Below are 18,502 nucleotides of genomic sequence, written 5' to 3'. Positions count from 1 at the left end.
TTGAGAGGAGGAAAGGGTCAGAGAGAGATAGGAAAAGAGGGTAACTGTTTAAATCTGGGACTCTCATAGTTGTCAATTTCACTGCTCAGCTAGAGCAGTGAAATTGACAAGTTTTTTTGGACACTGGGCTTTCAGCTAAGGAAGGAGGCTGCCACCCAATCCGAGCTGGAGCAGACGAGGCTTCCGTGCTGGCTGGGACCCAGGGATGCAGGCAGGCGGCTGCTGCCCATCTTCAAGCCGGGGTGCGGGAGGCTGTCCCTCAGCTCGGAGCTGGGGCGCGGGTGGCTTCCAACCAGTTGCGAGCCCAGCTCATGCAGCACAGGAGGCTGCCACTGGGCTCCAACCTGGCAGCTGGGACCTGGCGGGAAGCAGCGGGCTACTGCCCACCTTCCCCAGAAGCTGGGGGCTGCCAACCGCCTTCCCCAAAAGCTGGTGGCTGCCACTCACTTCCTAGCTGGGGGCTGTGACAGGGTGACTTCAGGGTTTTGGTAATATATGCAGACTGTTTAAATGAGGAGTTGAAACCACTTCTCTTTGAAGTATCACAGCTTTGCAAGAAATAGCTGTTTCCTATAGTTGTTAAGTCCAAAGCCATCAGACTTGTTCTTTCCAGCAGTGAGGAACAATATTAGATAATTTTGAATCCATAACTTTAGACACAATTTCGTGCTTACATATCTGTGTTGTAGATTTCACGAAAACTAAGGATGACACTTCAGTAAAATTGATAACAAGATTTAACTTACTGTAGTATAGCATTTGCATCAGCATGACTATCAGGTAGCTTTGGGCACTGGCATGTATACCAGGCTCCAGGTGCTGTCAAACCTTGATCCATATACCAGCATTAGTCCTAGTATTTTGTTTCATGTGCCACTTACTTTTTTTGTATACTATCTTTATGAAAGTTTTTGGATGCAGTACTTTCCACAGATTAGAGCCTAGGTCTGATTTTAAAAGCCTCTACACCCCTCCCAGCTTTCCTGGCTTTTTGGCCTATTACAGTAATTAACCCATGATATTTTATTGCCTTAGTTTGTATCTCCTAAGGCATAGATGTCAGTTAGTAACGAGTGGTGAAAGAGTAAGGAATGCCAGACAACATATTCGATATTAGAAAAATATAATCAGTTATCCAACTGACAGAAATATCTTCATAATGGTTTCACTTGTTACAAAAATATAGATGTTCAATCCTTTCAAGAATTGAATAATCTTATCTTGTGCCTCGACCAAATACATTTTTCTCTTGCCTAAACTCCTCCAAGTTGAAAATTTACAGGAGAAAAGTTCCTTTGGAGAACAGTGTCCTGAAAAATAACTTTGATTGGCTTCTATTTAAATAGCTACTAAATCTTCTTATGGACTGTAAAACTTAATTTGGTAAGACTTTGGATCATTCAAGCAACAGAATACGGAGTCTCCATCTTGATAATGTTAATAAGTACCCCTAACGGCTTTTATAAATTGCTTGCAGAGTCTTTCAGCATTTGCTGTCATTGATTATCAATTCAGTGTCTTTCTAGCTCCCACCTTTTTCTTATTTCAGTGCCAGCCATTTGCCAAACTCTTTGACTTATGTCAAAAGAATCAGAAGTTAAATAAAAGCTAACTCTGGAAGACCTGTTCCCTGCAATTTATTATTTACCTCAAACCTAGGCTGAGACAGTAGTGGTCTTGTGAAATGTTTACCTGATGAATTACAGTGAACATCCTAAATCGGTCTGCAATTATGGTTAATATCCCTATAAATTACAGATGGAATGGAAGTCTTCTCATCTTTCTCTTCATTCCCCAAGGTGAATTATTAAGAGTTTTAGCAAAAAGAAAGAGAGAAATATTTGGGGGAAGAAGTTGAGACCAATTTAAAACAGCTAGGTAACTGACCAAGAAATGTACCCATTGAAACCATAAATCAAACTACAGATATTTTCAGACAACTATATTAGAAAACAAGATCCTTCCCTTTATCCATAGTTCTAGTTAAGTTTCTTGCCACTAGTTTGCTGTGCTGCAGTTTGTATACAGACTAATATAATTATTAATAATTTCATTTTATGAAAAGAACATAACTCTAGCATATATTCTCTGTGCAAAATAAAAGCCATTAAACAGGAGTGAAAAAGCACATAAAAAAACCCCTCTATTTGGACTGTATTATATCGGTACAAATCCAAGAAAATTGGATTCCTGGAGTAAAGAGCTGAGGAATCCATATATGACAGATGATTTTACTGAATAGAATCTTCCCTTGACAACTCTTCAATTGATGGAAAAATCAACTCCTTGAAGGAAAAAAATCTAAAAAATAATTTACCACTGTAACTCACTATTAGTAGATTTTAACATATTTTAATCAAAACAAAGAAAATCAGAAAAGAAACTTAGAATAATTTATTAAACTATTAAACTTAGAATAGTTTATTAAAGATACAATTCCTAGAAAACTATAATTAGCAGACTTTGAATGCAAGTTTCTGATAGTACTGCTTCCAGTGAGTTGCACTTTGAATAAATTATAGTATATGTAGCACATCCAGTCAATTGAAACATATTTGCATAATTCTAAAGTGTATTGGAAAGAGTGGAACTAAAAATAGATACAAGAAACAATGTTGACTGTATGCAGGTCCCTTAAAGTGTGAATTTTTATCATTTCAATTTGTTCTTAGTACAGTGATCTGTATTATAATCCTTTTTTTAGATTCACAGTACATATCTAGAGAGCAACTGGCCTATAAGGGTGAGTTACTTAAAAATATCTTGGTGCCTGATGAAAAATGCAAACATTAGATTTAAATTGTTCTTGTAATAGGATAAGATTGTCACTGTATTAAATCAAAGCTATTTGTTTTTAAAAGAAAAATGTCAATTTAAAAAAAAAGTATGATAGAAAACATTAGTACTCAGACAATTTGCAAGTTATAAGTTGAGTATTTTAATGTTGCTTTGAAGTATTGTTCTTCTTGAATAGAAGTGTGAAATTTTTAAAAGATTTCTGAGCAATAGTTTTTTTTCTAATTTTTTTTTTTTTTGGTCTGTGAACAGTTTTCAGCCATCGACAAGCTGGGGCAGAATGTAGCTGTTGTTGGCAAGTTTGGTTTTGCACATTATTCTTTACTCACCAAAAAATGGAAGTTGTTTGGGAACATAACCCAGGTGAGTGCGGACTAGTTTTATAAGCCTGTGTGCAGTTTAAAGAGATCTATATTTTGAACATATTTTTTGTTTTCTAACAAATCATATTTTTTCAAAGGAGTCTCTTGAAGACTGAGATTAGGAAGCTGGTTTTACATGGCTTGACATAAAACTCATTAAAAATATTATCGTTTGGAACATCCTTGACAGTAAAAGATATGAATTATAGCAAAAATTTTCAAACCTCGGTGCCTAAAGTGAGACTCCTAAATCCATGTCTAAACTCTTACATGGGAGTTGTAGATGCTCAGCACCTCTGAAAAATAAAGTGTGGAACCTAACTTTAGGCCCCCCCTGAATTGCAAATTTTGGCCTATAGTAGAAAAGCAACTATGTTTTAACAAGATGTAGATTTGCTGAGGGATACAAGTAAACTGATGAACCATGCATAGAACTTTGCTTTATTGCATAGTTTTTGATTATTACACATCCATCTGACAACCCACGAAGACTTATTTTTTAAAAATTAATTACTACTGAATATGTCATACTTAAATAAGATTTTCCCATCAGTATCAATATTGTTTTATATCATCTATAGGAGGTTTTCAGGGTTTTTTTTGTGGTCTATAGGAGGTTTATATATGTATAAAGTGGGTGTATAATTCTCTATGTATTCATTTATTTTTGTATATATGTTAAGTGATTTGTGAAAATCTATAAGCCATTATAACCTTGCTGACTTGCTTGGTCTTTCTCATTGTATTTTAAGGAGCAAAATATGATCGTAACAGGTGGCATAGCCTGGTGGAATGATTTCATTGTTCTTGCATGTTACAATTTAAGTGACTGCCAAGAAGAGGTAAGGTATTTGTTTCTTCAAGTAAGCTATTCAGTTTCGATCTGATTTTTAAATACTTGGCATGTTCAGAATTAATTTTATGAACAGGAAAAAACAAACATGGAACTTTTAGGAATCTCAGCTAATGTAGGTTCCTTTCTTTCAGCCCTCAATTTTTGAAGCATTTTGATTCTGCCTGTGTCAATACTTCTTAACTAATCCCTTGTGGAAAAGTTGTCCATTGACAATAAAAAGCCATTTTCATGTTAAGACAACCTAAGCATATGTTCATTGTCCCTAGAAACGTGACACAATTTTGAATGCTGACATAAAGGTTTTTGTGTATTCTAAATATAAAGGCATGTTAGGGGAAATCTTGTATAGCTCTTCAGTTGTGGGGGGCTCAGTGTGAGTAGAAATTTGGATGAATGACTTTCCCCATTTTAAAAAATATTTGAGGAAGGTAAAAGAAAGCTTTCCTTTGTTCGAGGTCTGCAGTTTTAGAACTGGCTCTCAGGTTTTTTTCTTGCTCTTGATACAACTACCATAGCATTCAGTTAGTTTAGTATACAATTTAAAAATGCATCCTAAAAATGTCTTGCTAGGAATCCCAGACAGCCGTACTACAAAATACATATGAGGCATTAATGGATCTGTTGTTGAAGTATTTACATTACATTGATGTTGGTTGCATTAAGAGAACTCTTGTTTAAACCATTAATTGTCCTTACAGCTAAGAATCTACCTGCGAACATCCAATCTGGACAATGCGTTTGCACATATCACCAAAGTGCAGGCAGAAACATTACTTCTCAGTGTCTTTCGGGACATAGTAATATTGTTTAGAGCAGATTGTTCTATTTGCCTTTATAGTATTGAAAGACGACCTGATGGGTGAGTATAACTGAAGCAAGTCTATACAATTATTTTATCACATTTTTTTAATAATTATCTTTTCTATATGAGTAATTTCCTTTGATAAACTGTTAGGTTTAGGATTAATCCGAGGCTATAATAATTTGAGACAACTTTTCATGTGTAGCAATTCTATCACCTGTGTGTGCAAGTGATAATGCTCCAAATATGGATGCAGGGGTTTGCATATGTGGAGCTTTGCATGCACACGTGCTTACCCGAAGAAACTTTTTGAGCACTGTCACTTGCACAGAGAATTTAAATGTGCATGTAACAGTGCCTGAAAAGTGCACCTACAAACTTGTCCTTGTGCAAATGGAGTCATAGTTGAGGCACCTTTGAAAACTTGGTCCATTCTAGCTGGTAAAGAAAGTAACTCTGGTCTCTTCTCTTGGGACTTGTATCAGACAGTGAGGAGATGACAATAGAGGAAGATGGTAGATAGACTGGCTAAACTCACGACTACTGCTTAGTTGATTCTAATTATCTGTATCTCTAAAATGTTGAGTTCCAGTTCATTCCTTAGTGTTTGAAATTGTAGCTTTTAAATGTCCTTGTATTTTTAGCAAAAACGTGCATGTGAAAACTGTACAAATTTCATAATTTATAAACCTGCATACAGACCTGTGATTATTTAAACTGTTGTTAGTAACTTTACAAAATCTGTAAAGTTCTCTTTTAAACAGAGAATTTGAAAAAGCTAACTGTACCCACTAGTTAATTCTGCCTGTTTAGTTTTTACATTCTGTTCACATTGGAAAGTTGGAGGAAATGGTCAGGGCTAGAAGTCTGTACATTTTGACTTGTAAGCTGCTGTGGAAGGAAGAGTTGATCACTAATTGGTAAAGATCAGTCAGGAATGTTTTTATCTTGTTTTTTGTTACTTTAGAAAGCTATATTTAGGTAAAGTAATAATGACTTCATAAATTCAAGATTACAGACCTTTTCAGAGATTTTAAGTGCTAGTTTTTAGTAGTTTGTCAGAATGGAAATTTCTTCTGCACTACCTCGCAGTTGGCACCTGTTCTACCTAAGTGAGTGAATATCTACATTCACAATATTACTTTGCTTAACAGGACTGGTGCTGTCTATAAAAAGAGGATTCTAAGGGTTCTAAATGTTTTTCAAGGAAGGATATGAAATATCATTTGTGAATGGATATACGCTGTTGTTAAGAGCAGGCTTCAGACAGATTGAGTTTTTATTTATTTATTTTTTTGCAGTTAACTCTAAATTCTACAATTTGTCCCTTAGGGTACTGTACTGGATTGCATTAAGTGGTGGCCTCGTCTTTTATGTAAAAATAGACTGTAGAGCATATGTAACTGCTATTTTAGCCTATGTGACAGTTTTTCAGAAAACCTATAATATGGAATCCCTCTCTTTTCAGTGCAGACTTTTATTCAGACGCTTGAAGATACTTGAACCACCCTGTTGAGTCAATAAATAAATGTAAAGGAGAAAAACTTGTCCTGTTTGTGAATGCTCAGCTGGAGTTGTAATTTCTGCAACAGATACAGGATTCATGACCTAAAAGTGGAGCCAGAAAAAGATTAGCTTAGCATATTTAAGGCACTAACAGATTTTCATAGAGAAGAGTTTTTCTAACTCTTTGGGCTCCAGTTCTTTATTACTTTCTTTCCCCTCTAACTTCTCACCTTCCTTATGCGGCCTTATGTGTAATAGATGTCTGCAGAGGAGTAGAGGTCAGGACAACTAGCTCCTGTTCCCAGCCCTGTTCCCAGGAAGAATTTAGGGAGGACAACCCCCAAAAACTACTGGTACGGTAGTTCGCTCCATTGGAATTTCCAGAGAGACAATCCTCCCTTGAAAGGACTCAGATACAGCCCTCCGATCAAGATAGAACACAAGCTGTGATACTTCGAAAACAGATACCAAATTTATTTAGAAGTGAATGGTTACATTGAATAGAAAGAGAGAGAAATCAAACATGACACGTAACCATATACAACTATTAGAAGATATATGGTGCAGAAAATAGTACTTAGATTACTAGAACATATAAGAACATATAAGAGAGACTATAACTTAAACTCTATAGTTCATTAATATAATTAAATTTTTAACACTATCAGTTTCACAATACATTAATGAACATTCTATCATAAATACCTATACTAAAACATTTATCATCCAGCAAGCATGGATCAGGTGCTTGCTGGATGGGTAGAGAGGGAGAATTTCACTTAGACCACAAGCATCCAACTTCATTGATATGCAAACTGAGGTGGTCTTTTACATACACAACCTTTAAAACATCCCTCTTTTTGTCCGGGAATGTCCTTCTGTTCTGTCTAAGAATTGCTAAGAGAGCTACTTCAGGCTCAGACACAGAGCAGGGACTCAGTTAGCCCAGTTGTCTGTAAGCCCAGGATCACTTGTCTGGTTTCCTAGTAGAAGGATTACCCTGGCTTGAACATAAAGCAGGGACTCAGTTAGTCCGGTTGTCTAAAGCCTAAGGCGCACCTTTGCTTCAATGATGCTCACCATTGTTTAAGTTGGTTCCCATGTACAGCACCTTCTTTTTCTCTCAGTTCTCTTGATTTTCTTCTTCTCTCCCCTTCTCTCTGAAGATCTCTCTCTCCCGTTGATCTCAGCTCTCTACAAAGTTTAGCCTACTGACAGTTGTCTATATATAGCATGTCAGAATGGGTAGGAGGGGGTGACGGTAGGAGCAAGAACGTCAAAATGGATAGGAGAGGGGTGATGTTAGGAGGGAGTTCATCCAAAGGTCTCCCATGCTTAGCCAATCAGCTTAAAGGCCACCCGATATGCTGAATAGGTCGTACCTGTCATGTTAATTAGGTTCTGATGTCAAAAGGCTCTTAAGCCAATCAATACCTAATATGCTAATTAGTTTCACCTTCCATGCTAATTAGAAGGGTGCGGCAGGGAGTGGGAGTGGGTTATGTCAGGAGTGAGAACGTCAGTAATGGATAGGGGAGAGGGTAGGAGTGAGGAGCGAACAGAAAGGAGAGCTATTTTCTAATTGCCAGTGCCAGATTCACTTACTAATTTTTATCCTAAAGATCCTTTTCCTAAAACGTTATTGATATTTTAAATACCACAGAATGTCCCACCATGAATACCACTCTTTATCTATCCAATTGATTACCGTTATTTTTGTTATAATTTTAAACCCCTTCTGAGGCTTTTCTGCAACTCCTTTTCCCTGACTGTTCTTCCTAGCAGATTCAAATAGTTTGAAACAAAAATCTCCAGCTACAGCCAGAGATTTGTTGTGTAAACTGAGAGGGGCTGAGGCTCAGGGATACAGGAAGACTGTTCCAGATGGTATGTGAGGCATTTCCACTGTTGGGAGGAGCTGAAGAGAGATGATTATGTGAAGGGACAAAGGACATATATGACAGCAAGAGCATGGGGCACTCGCAGTATGAGTGACAGGCTAAAAACAGGGCTGTGGAGACTTTGAAAACAACTAAGTGTTTCAAGATTCTGATAAACACATGGGAGCTGGTGGAGTTGCTGGAGAATGAAGTTGAGAATTACTCATATGCCCACATTTGAAGCTAAAAATGGGAGGCCATAAAGAAGGTAGCTGTCAGGGTGGGAAAAAAAGGCAGTGAAGATTTCAGAGGAGATGGCATCAAAGTGGTAACAAATATGGTCAGTGTTACGGATGTAGACGTTTGCAGCATAGTAAACGTGAATAGATGAGTTCTGAATCAAGGGTGATAAGGTTACAGAAAATGAATGGTGATAGTATGATTTAAATTGAAGAGTGAAATGTCTAAAAATGCCCTTCCTGCCCATAAAAACTTCTCTCAGATACTTAGCTGAACAAACTTGAAATAATGCCTCATGTCTTACTAGTGCAGACAAGAGTCCTCAGAGGCACTGAAATATATGTACAGTTGAGTATCATCACCATAAAATTGGAAGCTAAGATTAAAGTGAGAGGAAGGATAGGATGACTGAAAGGGAGGCGCGAAGTAGAAAAGAGCAAAGGACTGAAAAGTAAACCTTAAGAATTTATGTAGGAGGAGTCTTGGTGTAGAGGAGGATCCAGCACAGAAGTTAAGAGCCATTTGGTGGGGAAGATTAGAACAAGGGAGGATGTAAAGAGACTGCTACATAATTTATTGAAGCAGCCTAGATAGATGGAATTGTTCATAATGTAGCCTGCCTTGAAATCAACAAGAAGGAATTTTCATCAATAGAGAGAAGGCTGTTGTTTAACTTGGAGAATAGTTCCAGTGCCTTGTTCAGAGAAACCCAGATTGAAATGATCACTATTGAAAGCTGACTGGAGAGATGAGCTACATTCCTGAGCACTTTGCTCTTTCCTCCTGGGTTTCCATAAATTATTAAGATGCAACGAATCAGGCTAATGAGTTTATTAAGTATAACATTATACAGTTCAGAGGAGTGGCCTGGATACAGTTTCACAGTTAAAGAGAAATGTTTCTGGTTTATTGAAAGAGCTCTGCTTACCACAGTTAAATTAGTACTTTCCATCATTAAGTTCTTAGAAACATTTATTCCTGTTGTTAGAGGAGAAATGTTTAGCAACTGTTTTTTTTTTTCCCCCCTTACAGTCCTAACTCTACTGCCAGTATTCAGGTTCTTCAGGAGGTATCCATGTCTCGTTACATTCCTCATCCTTTTCTTGTAATTTCTGTAACTCTGACATCGGTGAGAACAGAGACTGGTATCAGCTTGAAAATGCCACAGCAGGTATGAGTCTGTCCAGGGTTTTAGAGCAGTTGAAGTTTAATAACAAATAACTGTTGACAGTCTTGAAGTTGGTAGGTTAGTCTTAAGAATGCTGTCTGAGCGATGGTATCAGACAGCAGCAATAAAGAGAGTTCTTTTAAAGATGCTTTTCAAATATTTATCAAGTGCTTCTATTGTGTAGTATGTTAGCCAAATCCCAAAAGAATCAAAACAAACAAGCAAACAAAAAACCTGGATACATTTAACTATTTATGTAGCTGTGGGTATGAAATATACATCTTCTGAATCAATGCCCATAGAATTCTTTGCATGTCCTAGAACAGTTTGGAACTATTTTCTGTAGTGTAGAACCCTGGATGCATGTAATGTGCATCTATTACCCATCAAAGTCAATCAGGCAGTGAATCCATCTAAAGGAGCAGCTGATTCCTGGGAAAGGGGCAATACTTATGTATGGGTCATTGGGCCTAGACCAGCTTTTCTATTTTATGTACTTATTGCCCTGTTACCATAGTACCGAAGTGTCTCACAAATTTTTAATGCATTTATTATCACTACATCTCTGTGAAGTAGGAAAGCTATTATCCCCATTATACAGCTGGGAAACCGAGGCACAGAAGGTATATCTACACTGCAGCTGCCTCCCAGCCCAATTAGACTGACACGCACTAGCTCTGCTAGTGCATTAAATGTAGCAAAGGAGATGTTACAGCATGGACTAGCCACCAGAGTATGGCCCTATAAGATCAGGTGGGTTTGTACTTGGGTGGCTAGCCCATGCTTTAACATCCACATTGCTATTTTTAGTGTGCATACTCTCTTGGGGCTAGTGCAAGTCTGTCTACTCCAACTGGGAGGCATGATGTCAGCTGTAGTGTAGATGTACTCAGAGTGGCACAGTGTCTTGCCTAGGGTTGCACAAGAATTATGTGATGGAGCAGGGAATTGAACCCAGGTCTCCCAAGTCCTAGACCAGTGCTCTTCACCCCATGACCATCCTTCCTTTCTGAGGCCTTTTACCTCTTGGGTTATTTAAGAGAGTTTAGTTGCCTGTGAGAAGAGTAACAGATCCAGTGGGTGGGGGGTTGGAGCTTTCATTCGTTCACTTCCTGCTTCATTCAGAGCTGTCTCTTGCTTCCTTTTCTTGCTGTGAGGAATGCTGAAGCTGTATTACAGACTCTAAATCAATGTGAGCTGTAGGACACAGTCTCACCATTCTTAACTAGCTGCAAGAAAATGCTTAGAAGCAAAGGATCAAATTCACTGTCTTCCATCCCGGATGCTGAGAATCTATTATGTGGGCGTTTCTATTCTGATATGAAAAACTGGATGTTGGCTTCATACATGTGATAGTATGTATCAGGCAATTTGATTTAAATGTAAAATAATTTTTTTTTCAGAGATCCAAGTATCAGTGTAGTATTAGATATTTAGGGTTTTTAAATGCACTTCTGTTTTGGGAGGGGGAAAAATTACACTACAGTTCGGGTTCGCTGATTGTTTTTCTGTCATGGAATTCCATACCAAATTTGTTGAGTTTACAAGTAAAAAGATGTTTACTCTAATTACTGTCTCTGTGAGCCAACTCTGAATAGCAAACTTAAGCTGGATTCTTTCTGGCTCTACCATTAACAGTGAAGTCCCTGCAATAAGACCTTGATTAACAATTCTATTGAGCCAAAATGGAATCCACCTTCCTCTACTATAGTGTTGACTTGGCAAAGGCAATGGAACAGAAGTAGAAAAAGTTTAATTGTAAAGTTTTGAGGCAGAACTATAAATAGACATGGAGCAGTTCTGTTGAACAAGGTGGCATTTGTACAGTCACTTTTATAGTAGAACCATATAAATGTTTCTTTCCATAGGTGCCCAGCCCTGCTTGTTTCTTTTGATTGCTTTCTGTTTTAAATTGGCTCTTTAAGAGGCTTGCCTCTATGTATTAGGAAGGCTTGACCGTGGCATAACCAATTCCACTGCATGGCACTTGCAGACTGGCAGCAATGCTCACTAAAATAAGTGGATTTAAAAGCAAAGGGCACTTAAAAGATTGAGGTTCATGTGTCTGGGTAAAATAAAAGAACTAAAATATTGTATACATATAATTATATATAAAATATATAAAATATATTTGTGGCTTTTCCTTTTTGGAATATGAAGTACTCTACAACCATCATATCTTAGTCTCTTCAAAAGATAAGTGTTGAAAATGGCTGTCTTTGTGTGCTGCTGTTCTCTGGTGAACTGACAGTGAGCTGCTAGTAGTTTTAGCCACAGCAGTAGTAGATACAGTAACCAGCCTCAAGTCAACCCTTTAACTGAGATTTGCATAGAGGTCAGTGGGAGTACATTACATACTGACTGGTAAAAGAGCTGTTCCTGTTTAAATACCATTTTTAAAACCATGGCATTATGCAATGCAGTTTTAGGGTTTATCTAAACTGCAGTTACACACCTCTGGCTGGCCCCCATCAGCTGACTCGGGCATGTGGGGCTCAGGCTAGGCTATGGGACTGTAGATGTTTGGGCTAGTGTTGGGAGCCCAAGCTCTGGGATCCCAGGAGGTCTATACTACAATTTTACAGCCCCGCAACCCAAGTCAGCTAATGTGGGCCAGCCGCAAAGTTAAATTGAGACGTAGACATACCCTTAGAGCCTTGTTGAGGAAAGTTTCACATTGAAACAGCTGCTTACAATTCAACTGTTTGATTAAAATGAAGAAGAGCAGGGAAAGCCAGCACCTCCATCCAACATCCACAGTTTACACACCTTTCTCTAAGGCAAGCAAAGGGTCTAGGAAGCATATAGGATAGGTCCTGCCTAAGAAACAGATCAAAGCATTGTTTGCAAGCTGGTCTGGAAGTTAGGGTACAAAGTATTATATCCTGAGTTCATAAGCTAGTATTTACAAGCCACCTGTAAAAATATGCTTAGTGGGAGGGCCAGTGTTCTGAATTTACTAGTTTGACTGTGAGTTTATGCAGAGATTGTACTGTACAGATCAAAGCAAAAATGGTGGATTCAGAAAAGTTTAGCGATAAGTAAGTCACACTTTTTTTCCTCAGGCCTGTGAGGCAGAAAGCATTATGTTAAACTTAGCAGGACAGCTCATCATGTTGCAAAGGGATCGGTCTGGCCCCCAGATACGAGAGAAGGACAGCAGTCCTAACCAAAGGAAACTTGTGAGTAAACATACTTGGGATTACACAACGCTTTTCAAAGGTGCGTGAGGACTCAGCAGGTTGTGAACATGATTGATCCTGGCCTAGAAAAGAGTGTGTAGCTACACTTCAAAGTTTGTGCTAAAACTAGTTGAATTTGTTGTGAATAAACTACCTGATAAATGTAGCCCTCTTTTCTCTTTACAAATCATTCACAAGCCAGTTTTTATTTCTGCAAGTATAGTTTGGGCAAACAATTTTTTACTTGTGGGCTACTCCTAAAATGTTTACTTCAATTACTTGTGGTTTGTTGTCACCTTCAGGCACATACTGGCATTTTTGACAAACTTCTTAAAAGGGCTAACAGAAATTAATGAACAAGCTCTTCAACATATGATTATCCTTGTTTTTAATGACAATGTGGATATTCACATGAAGAGCAGCAATTGCACAAACATCAATGCTAATGATCTGTGTGTGTGAATCTTCAGAAATTATGGAGAGGTGTGAGCATGAACATGGTTGGATTCAAGTGAATGCTTGCAAACATTATTTTTGCAGTAATCTACTAGCTCTAGCCTACACCCTGTGCTAAGTAAGAAAAACAGGAATAGTCAGTGGCATCAGCTGGTAGGTGAGGAATGAAAGAGATCTCTTTTGGTGGGTTAATACTGGTCATTACTGGAGCTTTTTCTGGGTGCCCAAAATGCAGCTACATTAAGTTGCATAGAATTGCAGCCCGCACTTTTAGAAAAGCAGCAACCCCAGGGGTGACAGCAAGCTGTGTTTGTGAAAGAGCCTTTAAAATGGGTGGATGGAGTATTTGATAAATGTCTGTGATATATACAGTACTTTGCCAGTTTTAGGCTTGTGGGGATGGAAACAGCCGTTTGAATTGCTTGCTTGAATACTTGCACTAAGTAGCTTTAGAAATGGTTAGAGAATTACATATTTTTACAATAGTGAACTCCTATCCTACAGCTCCCCTCACTGACAAATCTATTAAATGGAAGTGAAATGTGCTTTTGTAGGGAGATGCTGTTGCCCCTCTCAGATGACAGAAGGATGCTAGTAAAACTATGCATAAAATTAAAAAAAGTATTAAGATAATCCTTTTTCTTTTCTTCCCCCTTCCCCCCCCCCCCCCCCAGCTGCCTTTTTGTGCTCCAGTTGTGCTAGCCCAGTCAGTTGAAAATGTTTGGACTACCTGCAGGGCCAACAAACAAAAACGCCACTTACTGGAGGCACTCTGGCTCAGCTGTGGTGGGTCAGGTATGAAAGTCTGGCTTCCTTTGTTTCCCAGGGATCACCGCAAACCACATTCCTTTCTGTCAAGACGGATCATGCTGCCTTTCCATATCAACATATACCCCTTGGCTGTTCTGTTTGAAGATGCCTTGGTTCTTGGTGCTGTCAATGACACTGTGCTCTATGACTGTTTATATTCTCACAGCAGTGCTAGAGAATGTTTGGAGGTCCTCTTTCCTTTCTGTATTATTGAGAGAACCTCTCAGATCTACCTCCATCACATTTTGCGCCAGCTTTTGGTTAGGAATCTTGGAGAGCAAGCCTTGCTTTTGGCCCACTCCTGTGCCACGTTACCGTACTTTCCTCATGTGCTAGAACTGATGCTTCATGAAGTGCTGGAAGAAGAAGCTACCTCGCGGGAGCCCATTCCTGATCCTCTGCTTCCCACTGTGGCTAAATTCATTACAGAATTCCCCCTTTTCCTGCAGACAGTTGTTCATTGTGCTAGGAAGACAGAATATGCCCTGTGGAATTACCTTTTTGCTGCTGTTGGAAACCCGAAAGACTTATTTGAGGAGTGCTTAATGGCCCAGGACTTAGACACAGCTGCCTCTTACCTTATTATCCTACAGGTAATAGTATCTACTTCTTTATTACAAAAAGGAAGCGACGTTACCATTAAGTGCCCCCTTTTTTTTTTGTTTTGTTTAAACGATATTTTGCATGTTTGTTTGGCCATAACTGTTTTTAATAATAAATATTATTTGGTGGGTAACTGACCCGAATTATATCTGCTTAGGGGTCAAATTAAATATGAATAGGTCCCTAAAATGGCACTTAACAAAATGGAAAACTACAACATGAAATATGCCATTACCTACAACTCTCATTTTTTAACTTACTGCTGTGGGAGGGGCTTGACTTTCCAAATGTATTATTGGATTTCACAAGCAAATAATTTTTATATTGTGCTTTGTCACTTGTAGAACATGGAGGTTCCAGCAGTTAGTCGGCAGCATGCCACTCTTCTGTTCAACACTGCCCTAGAGCAGGGGAAGTGGGACCTTTGTCGTCACATGATCAGATTTCTTAAAGCCATTGGTTCTGGTGAATCAGAGACTCCGCCACCTACACCTACAACTCAGGTTTGTTAGGAAAATCATAAATCTTGTACATCATTTACTAAATACTGTGAATCTGACTTCTACCCAATATAACATGTTTCTACTTTAAGTGGGTCATATGCTTGTTTATTGTAGGAACCCAGCTCAAGTAGTGGCTTCGAGTTCTTCAGACATCGTAGTATTAGTTTATCCCAATCAGCAGAGAATCTTCCTGCTAACAAATTTAATCTACAGAAAACACTGAGCATGCCTTCTGGTCCCTCTGGAAAAAGGTAACATTTGCATCATAGTACAATTCATGATTGGTCTCTATTGTGCTGGGCCACTGTACAGAGGTAATAGTCCCTCCTACTCATCCAAATGGTTTACATTGTAACAAATTATATAATGAGACTGTATTAAAGCATAGGTACTATAGGATCATGACTAGAGCCCCAACTCCTGGAGTCATGTGAGATCAGGATTTCAGCTTCCATTTAACAAAAATGGTATCTAGCTCTTACAGATGCAGACACAAATTGAAAAATGTGAATTAAGTGTAATTGATGCCTACCTGAAACAATAGCTCTGGGAAGTGTGAGCTGGGCCATTCATCTTAATTGTGAAATCTGTTGTTAGACCTGAAAGGATCTGGGCTATAGCATGAGTAAGGAGGGCCCATGTGGGATGTGGCCAGGCCCCTGGATTATCTTAATTTGGCCCTGACAACAACCTTAGAGGTGTTCTGTGTGCTGTGAGTTTCCACAGATCCTTGGAGGTTCTGATGGAGCAGAATATAGTGAGCACTCAACATCCATTAACTGCAATAGAGCCTCTTACCTAATACTTCTTCTGCAGTATTTCTCCCTTTGTTTTTACTGCAGATATTGGCTACTTCAATTTCCATCTATCATAGCTTTTTATGCACATAAGATGTAACTTTAATACTGAAGTTATTCTTTGTTCTGCCTACAAGTGGTAAACAAAATTAGATGCAGGGAGCAAACACCATAATTGTCCACAAGAAATTATTGTCCAATATTTTATTTTTTTTAAATTTGAGGAAAATGACCTTTTGGACTATGGTATTTGATCTTGTACCCAAAAATGATATAAGATATCATTTAAGGTCAAGAATTTAGAAGGTAAAATAAAAGGGTTAGACATTTACCAGGGTAACAAGAATATCCATAATAAATGTTACAAAATTAAGAAACAAAAGCTTTCAAAGGCATTGGGTAGAAGGGGTTGGATGCCAATAAAATTACCAAAAGAAACAAGCAATTAGCAAAATTCATACTTTGGAGAAACAATTAATTAGATAGACTAAGTGACTAGTTCAGGAAAACCAAATCAAAAGAAGGACTTATTGATTATGGTTATTAATGAAACTGCATCAGGGGGGTGCATCACATAAAAACTTACCACAGATTTTTTTTCTCCTATACATTGCTGCCCCAAAATAAACAATTAGCTTGACTTTGAAATAAAGAAAATGTTTATGTAATTAAAAATGGTAAACAAAACCAATAAACAATTAAATCAACAAGGGCTATGCAAATGATATACACCAGATAAGTAAGTAAAATGAATGATACAATAGAGCAACCCTTAAGTTAACTTCTTAATGAAATATAAAGTAATTTAAAATAAGGTTGGTTAACTATATTGACTGAACTAGTTATAAACTGAATATAAAATTAAAAAACCCATGTGTATTAACCACAATGGTATTCACTTTATTACTTAAGATACTAATATTATTGGTACTAACTAATTAACTAGTAACGCAGCATTTTTAACATAGTTCAACAGCTGAACTTAAGACATAATATCAAATAACCAAGTATAATAAACTTAACGAAGTAGCTGGATTGCAACAGCTATAATTCAGTTTATCATCACCCCCTTTTAAACTGAAGATGCATTGTTATGAAACTAAATAGGTTGGATAGGTCAATATAATCGAAAATAGTGTCAACAGAAACAAGACTTAAAAAAACCATGACTTCTGCTTTTTCTTCTGTCCTAAGAAAATAGCATTCTGAAGCTAAACATGATGTTTAAGCAAATTCATAGTTGTATGAGCACTACAGCTCAAAAGAAAAGTGTTTTGATACATATACCTATCTAGAAATGGTTACAGTAACACACAACAGAAGTTAGGGTACAAGATTTGCCCAGTGTGATTATTATATAGTAATTAAAGTTAAGATTTTGTCACTTCTTTGTAGTAAAAGTTAGACAGGTCACGGGCAATGCACAAAAATTCACGGAAGCCCAGGAGCTGTCTGACTTTTACTTAAAAAAAATAACAGGCCACCTGTGGGGTGCAGGAGGTACAGCGGCTGGGAGCTGGGAGGGGTGCAGCGGGTCCTGCTTGCTTGCTTCAGGGTCCCCCCACGGTGGTTGGGCCTGTGGCTGGGCACATCTGTGGTCCTGGAACTCTCAGCCACCCTCTGTTGTCAGCTGCTGCGGGTGGCAGGGGGACCCTGCAGCTCAGAGCCATGGGATCTCTGCCGCCGCTGGTGGCTCAAAACCAGGGGTCCTGCCATAGCTGCCTGTCCTGGCAGACAGCAGCAGGGATCCCTGCCGCCTGTGATGGTGTGGACCTGTGTGGTCTCTGCTGCCCACGCTGCTGGGGATCCCTGCTGCTTGCTCTGGAAGACAGCAGCAGGGCCCCTGCAACCACAGTGGCTCAGAGCTGGGGGGTCCCCTCTGTGTCTGAGAACTGCTGCCCCTCTTCTTCTCCCCAAGCATTAGGACCCTAGCTGCCTGTGGCAGCTGAGAGCTCTGGTCCCTGCAGCCCCAGAAACTGACAGCTTCTTCCCTGCTACCCCAGAACAGCCGGGTAGAAGCTGAAAAGGATAATTTCACGGAAGTCTCTGGAAGTCACAGAATCCGTGACCTCCGTGACAAAATCTTATCCTTAACAATAATGCAGAGCAGATAGAATTAGTTCTGATTTGGTGGACTTAATAGGCTAAAGTTTGGAAATGATGAAAGATAATAGTTTAGGTAACTAGTGTATAAGTTTGAGTTTTTGAATTCTAGGGAAGGTAAACAGTTCAGAAAAGTTGTGAGCGAAGTGCTTTTTGTCAGTTAATTTACATAAGAGATTTTTAGGTACAGAGGGTCACAGAAAAAGCATACATGTAAGATACAAACACTAGCAAGATTGAAATTCAGCAAAGTAATCAAAAGAGTACAATGCTCTTAGTAATTGGAATAAACAAAAGGTAACCTATAACGGTTTAAGTTACCACACACAAAAATGTAAATGAGCATTGTTTGGAAGCGTACAGTATCAATGGGTTAGGCAACTCTGTAGTTAGAAACACATAACACAATTAAAGTTAGCATAAAAGTATTCCAAAGTT

General features: G+C 38.5%; 1 protein-coding gene across 3 annotated transcripts in view; it reads left to right on the top strand.

The window, feature by feature from the left end:
* Window positions 1-18,502, top strand: part of RIC1 (RIC1 homolog, RAB6A GEF complex partner 1) — a 102,398-nt gene that overhangs the window by 69,157 nt on the left and 14,739 nt on the right. For all 3 annotated transcript variants that reach the window (XM_067543040.1, XM_067543042.1, XM_067543039.1), the window contains exons 13-21: window positions 2,705-2,743; window positions 3,049-3,159; window positions 3,911-4,000; window positions 4,713-4,873; window positions 9,475-9,613; window positions 12,676-12,792; window positions 13,923-14,651; window positions 15,006-15,164; window positions 15,279-15,415. In XM_067543040.1, coding sequence (XP_067399141.1) covers window positions 2,705-2,743; window positions 3,049-3,159; window positions 3,911-4,000; window positions 4,713-4,873; window positions 9,475-9,613; window positions 12,676-12,792; window positions 13,923-14,651; window positions 15,006-15,164; window positions 15,279-15,415 — 1,682 coding nt within the window. The remainder of the gene's footprint in view (window positions 1-2,704; window positions 2,744-3,048; window positions 3,160-3,910; window positions 4,001-4,712; window positions 4,874-9,474; window positions 9,614-12,675; window positions 12,793-13,922; window positions 14,652-15,005; window positions 15,165-15,278; window positions 15,416-18,502) is intronic.

The sequence above is a fragment of the Emydura macquarii genome, unplaced genomic scaffold (assembly GCF_026122565.2).
Source record: "Emydura macquarii macquarii isolate MOO-44397 ecotype Brisbane River unplaced genomic scaffold, CSIRO-AGI_Emac_v2 contig_767, whole genome shotgun sequence".
NCBI classification, from domain to species: domain Eukaryota; kingdom Metazoa; phylum Chordata; order Testudines; family Chelidae; genus Emydura; species Emydura macquarii.
This window is presented reverse-complemented; position numbering and strand designations above follow the sequence as displayed.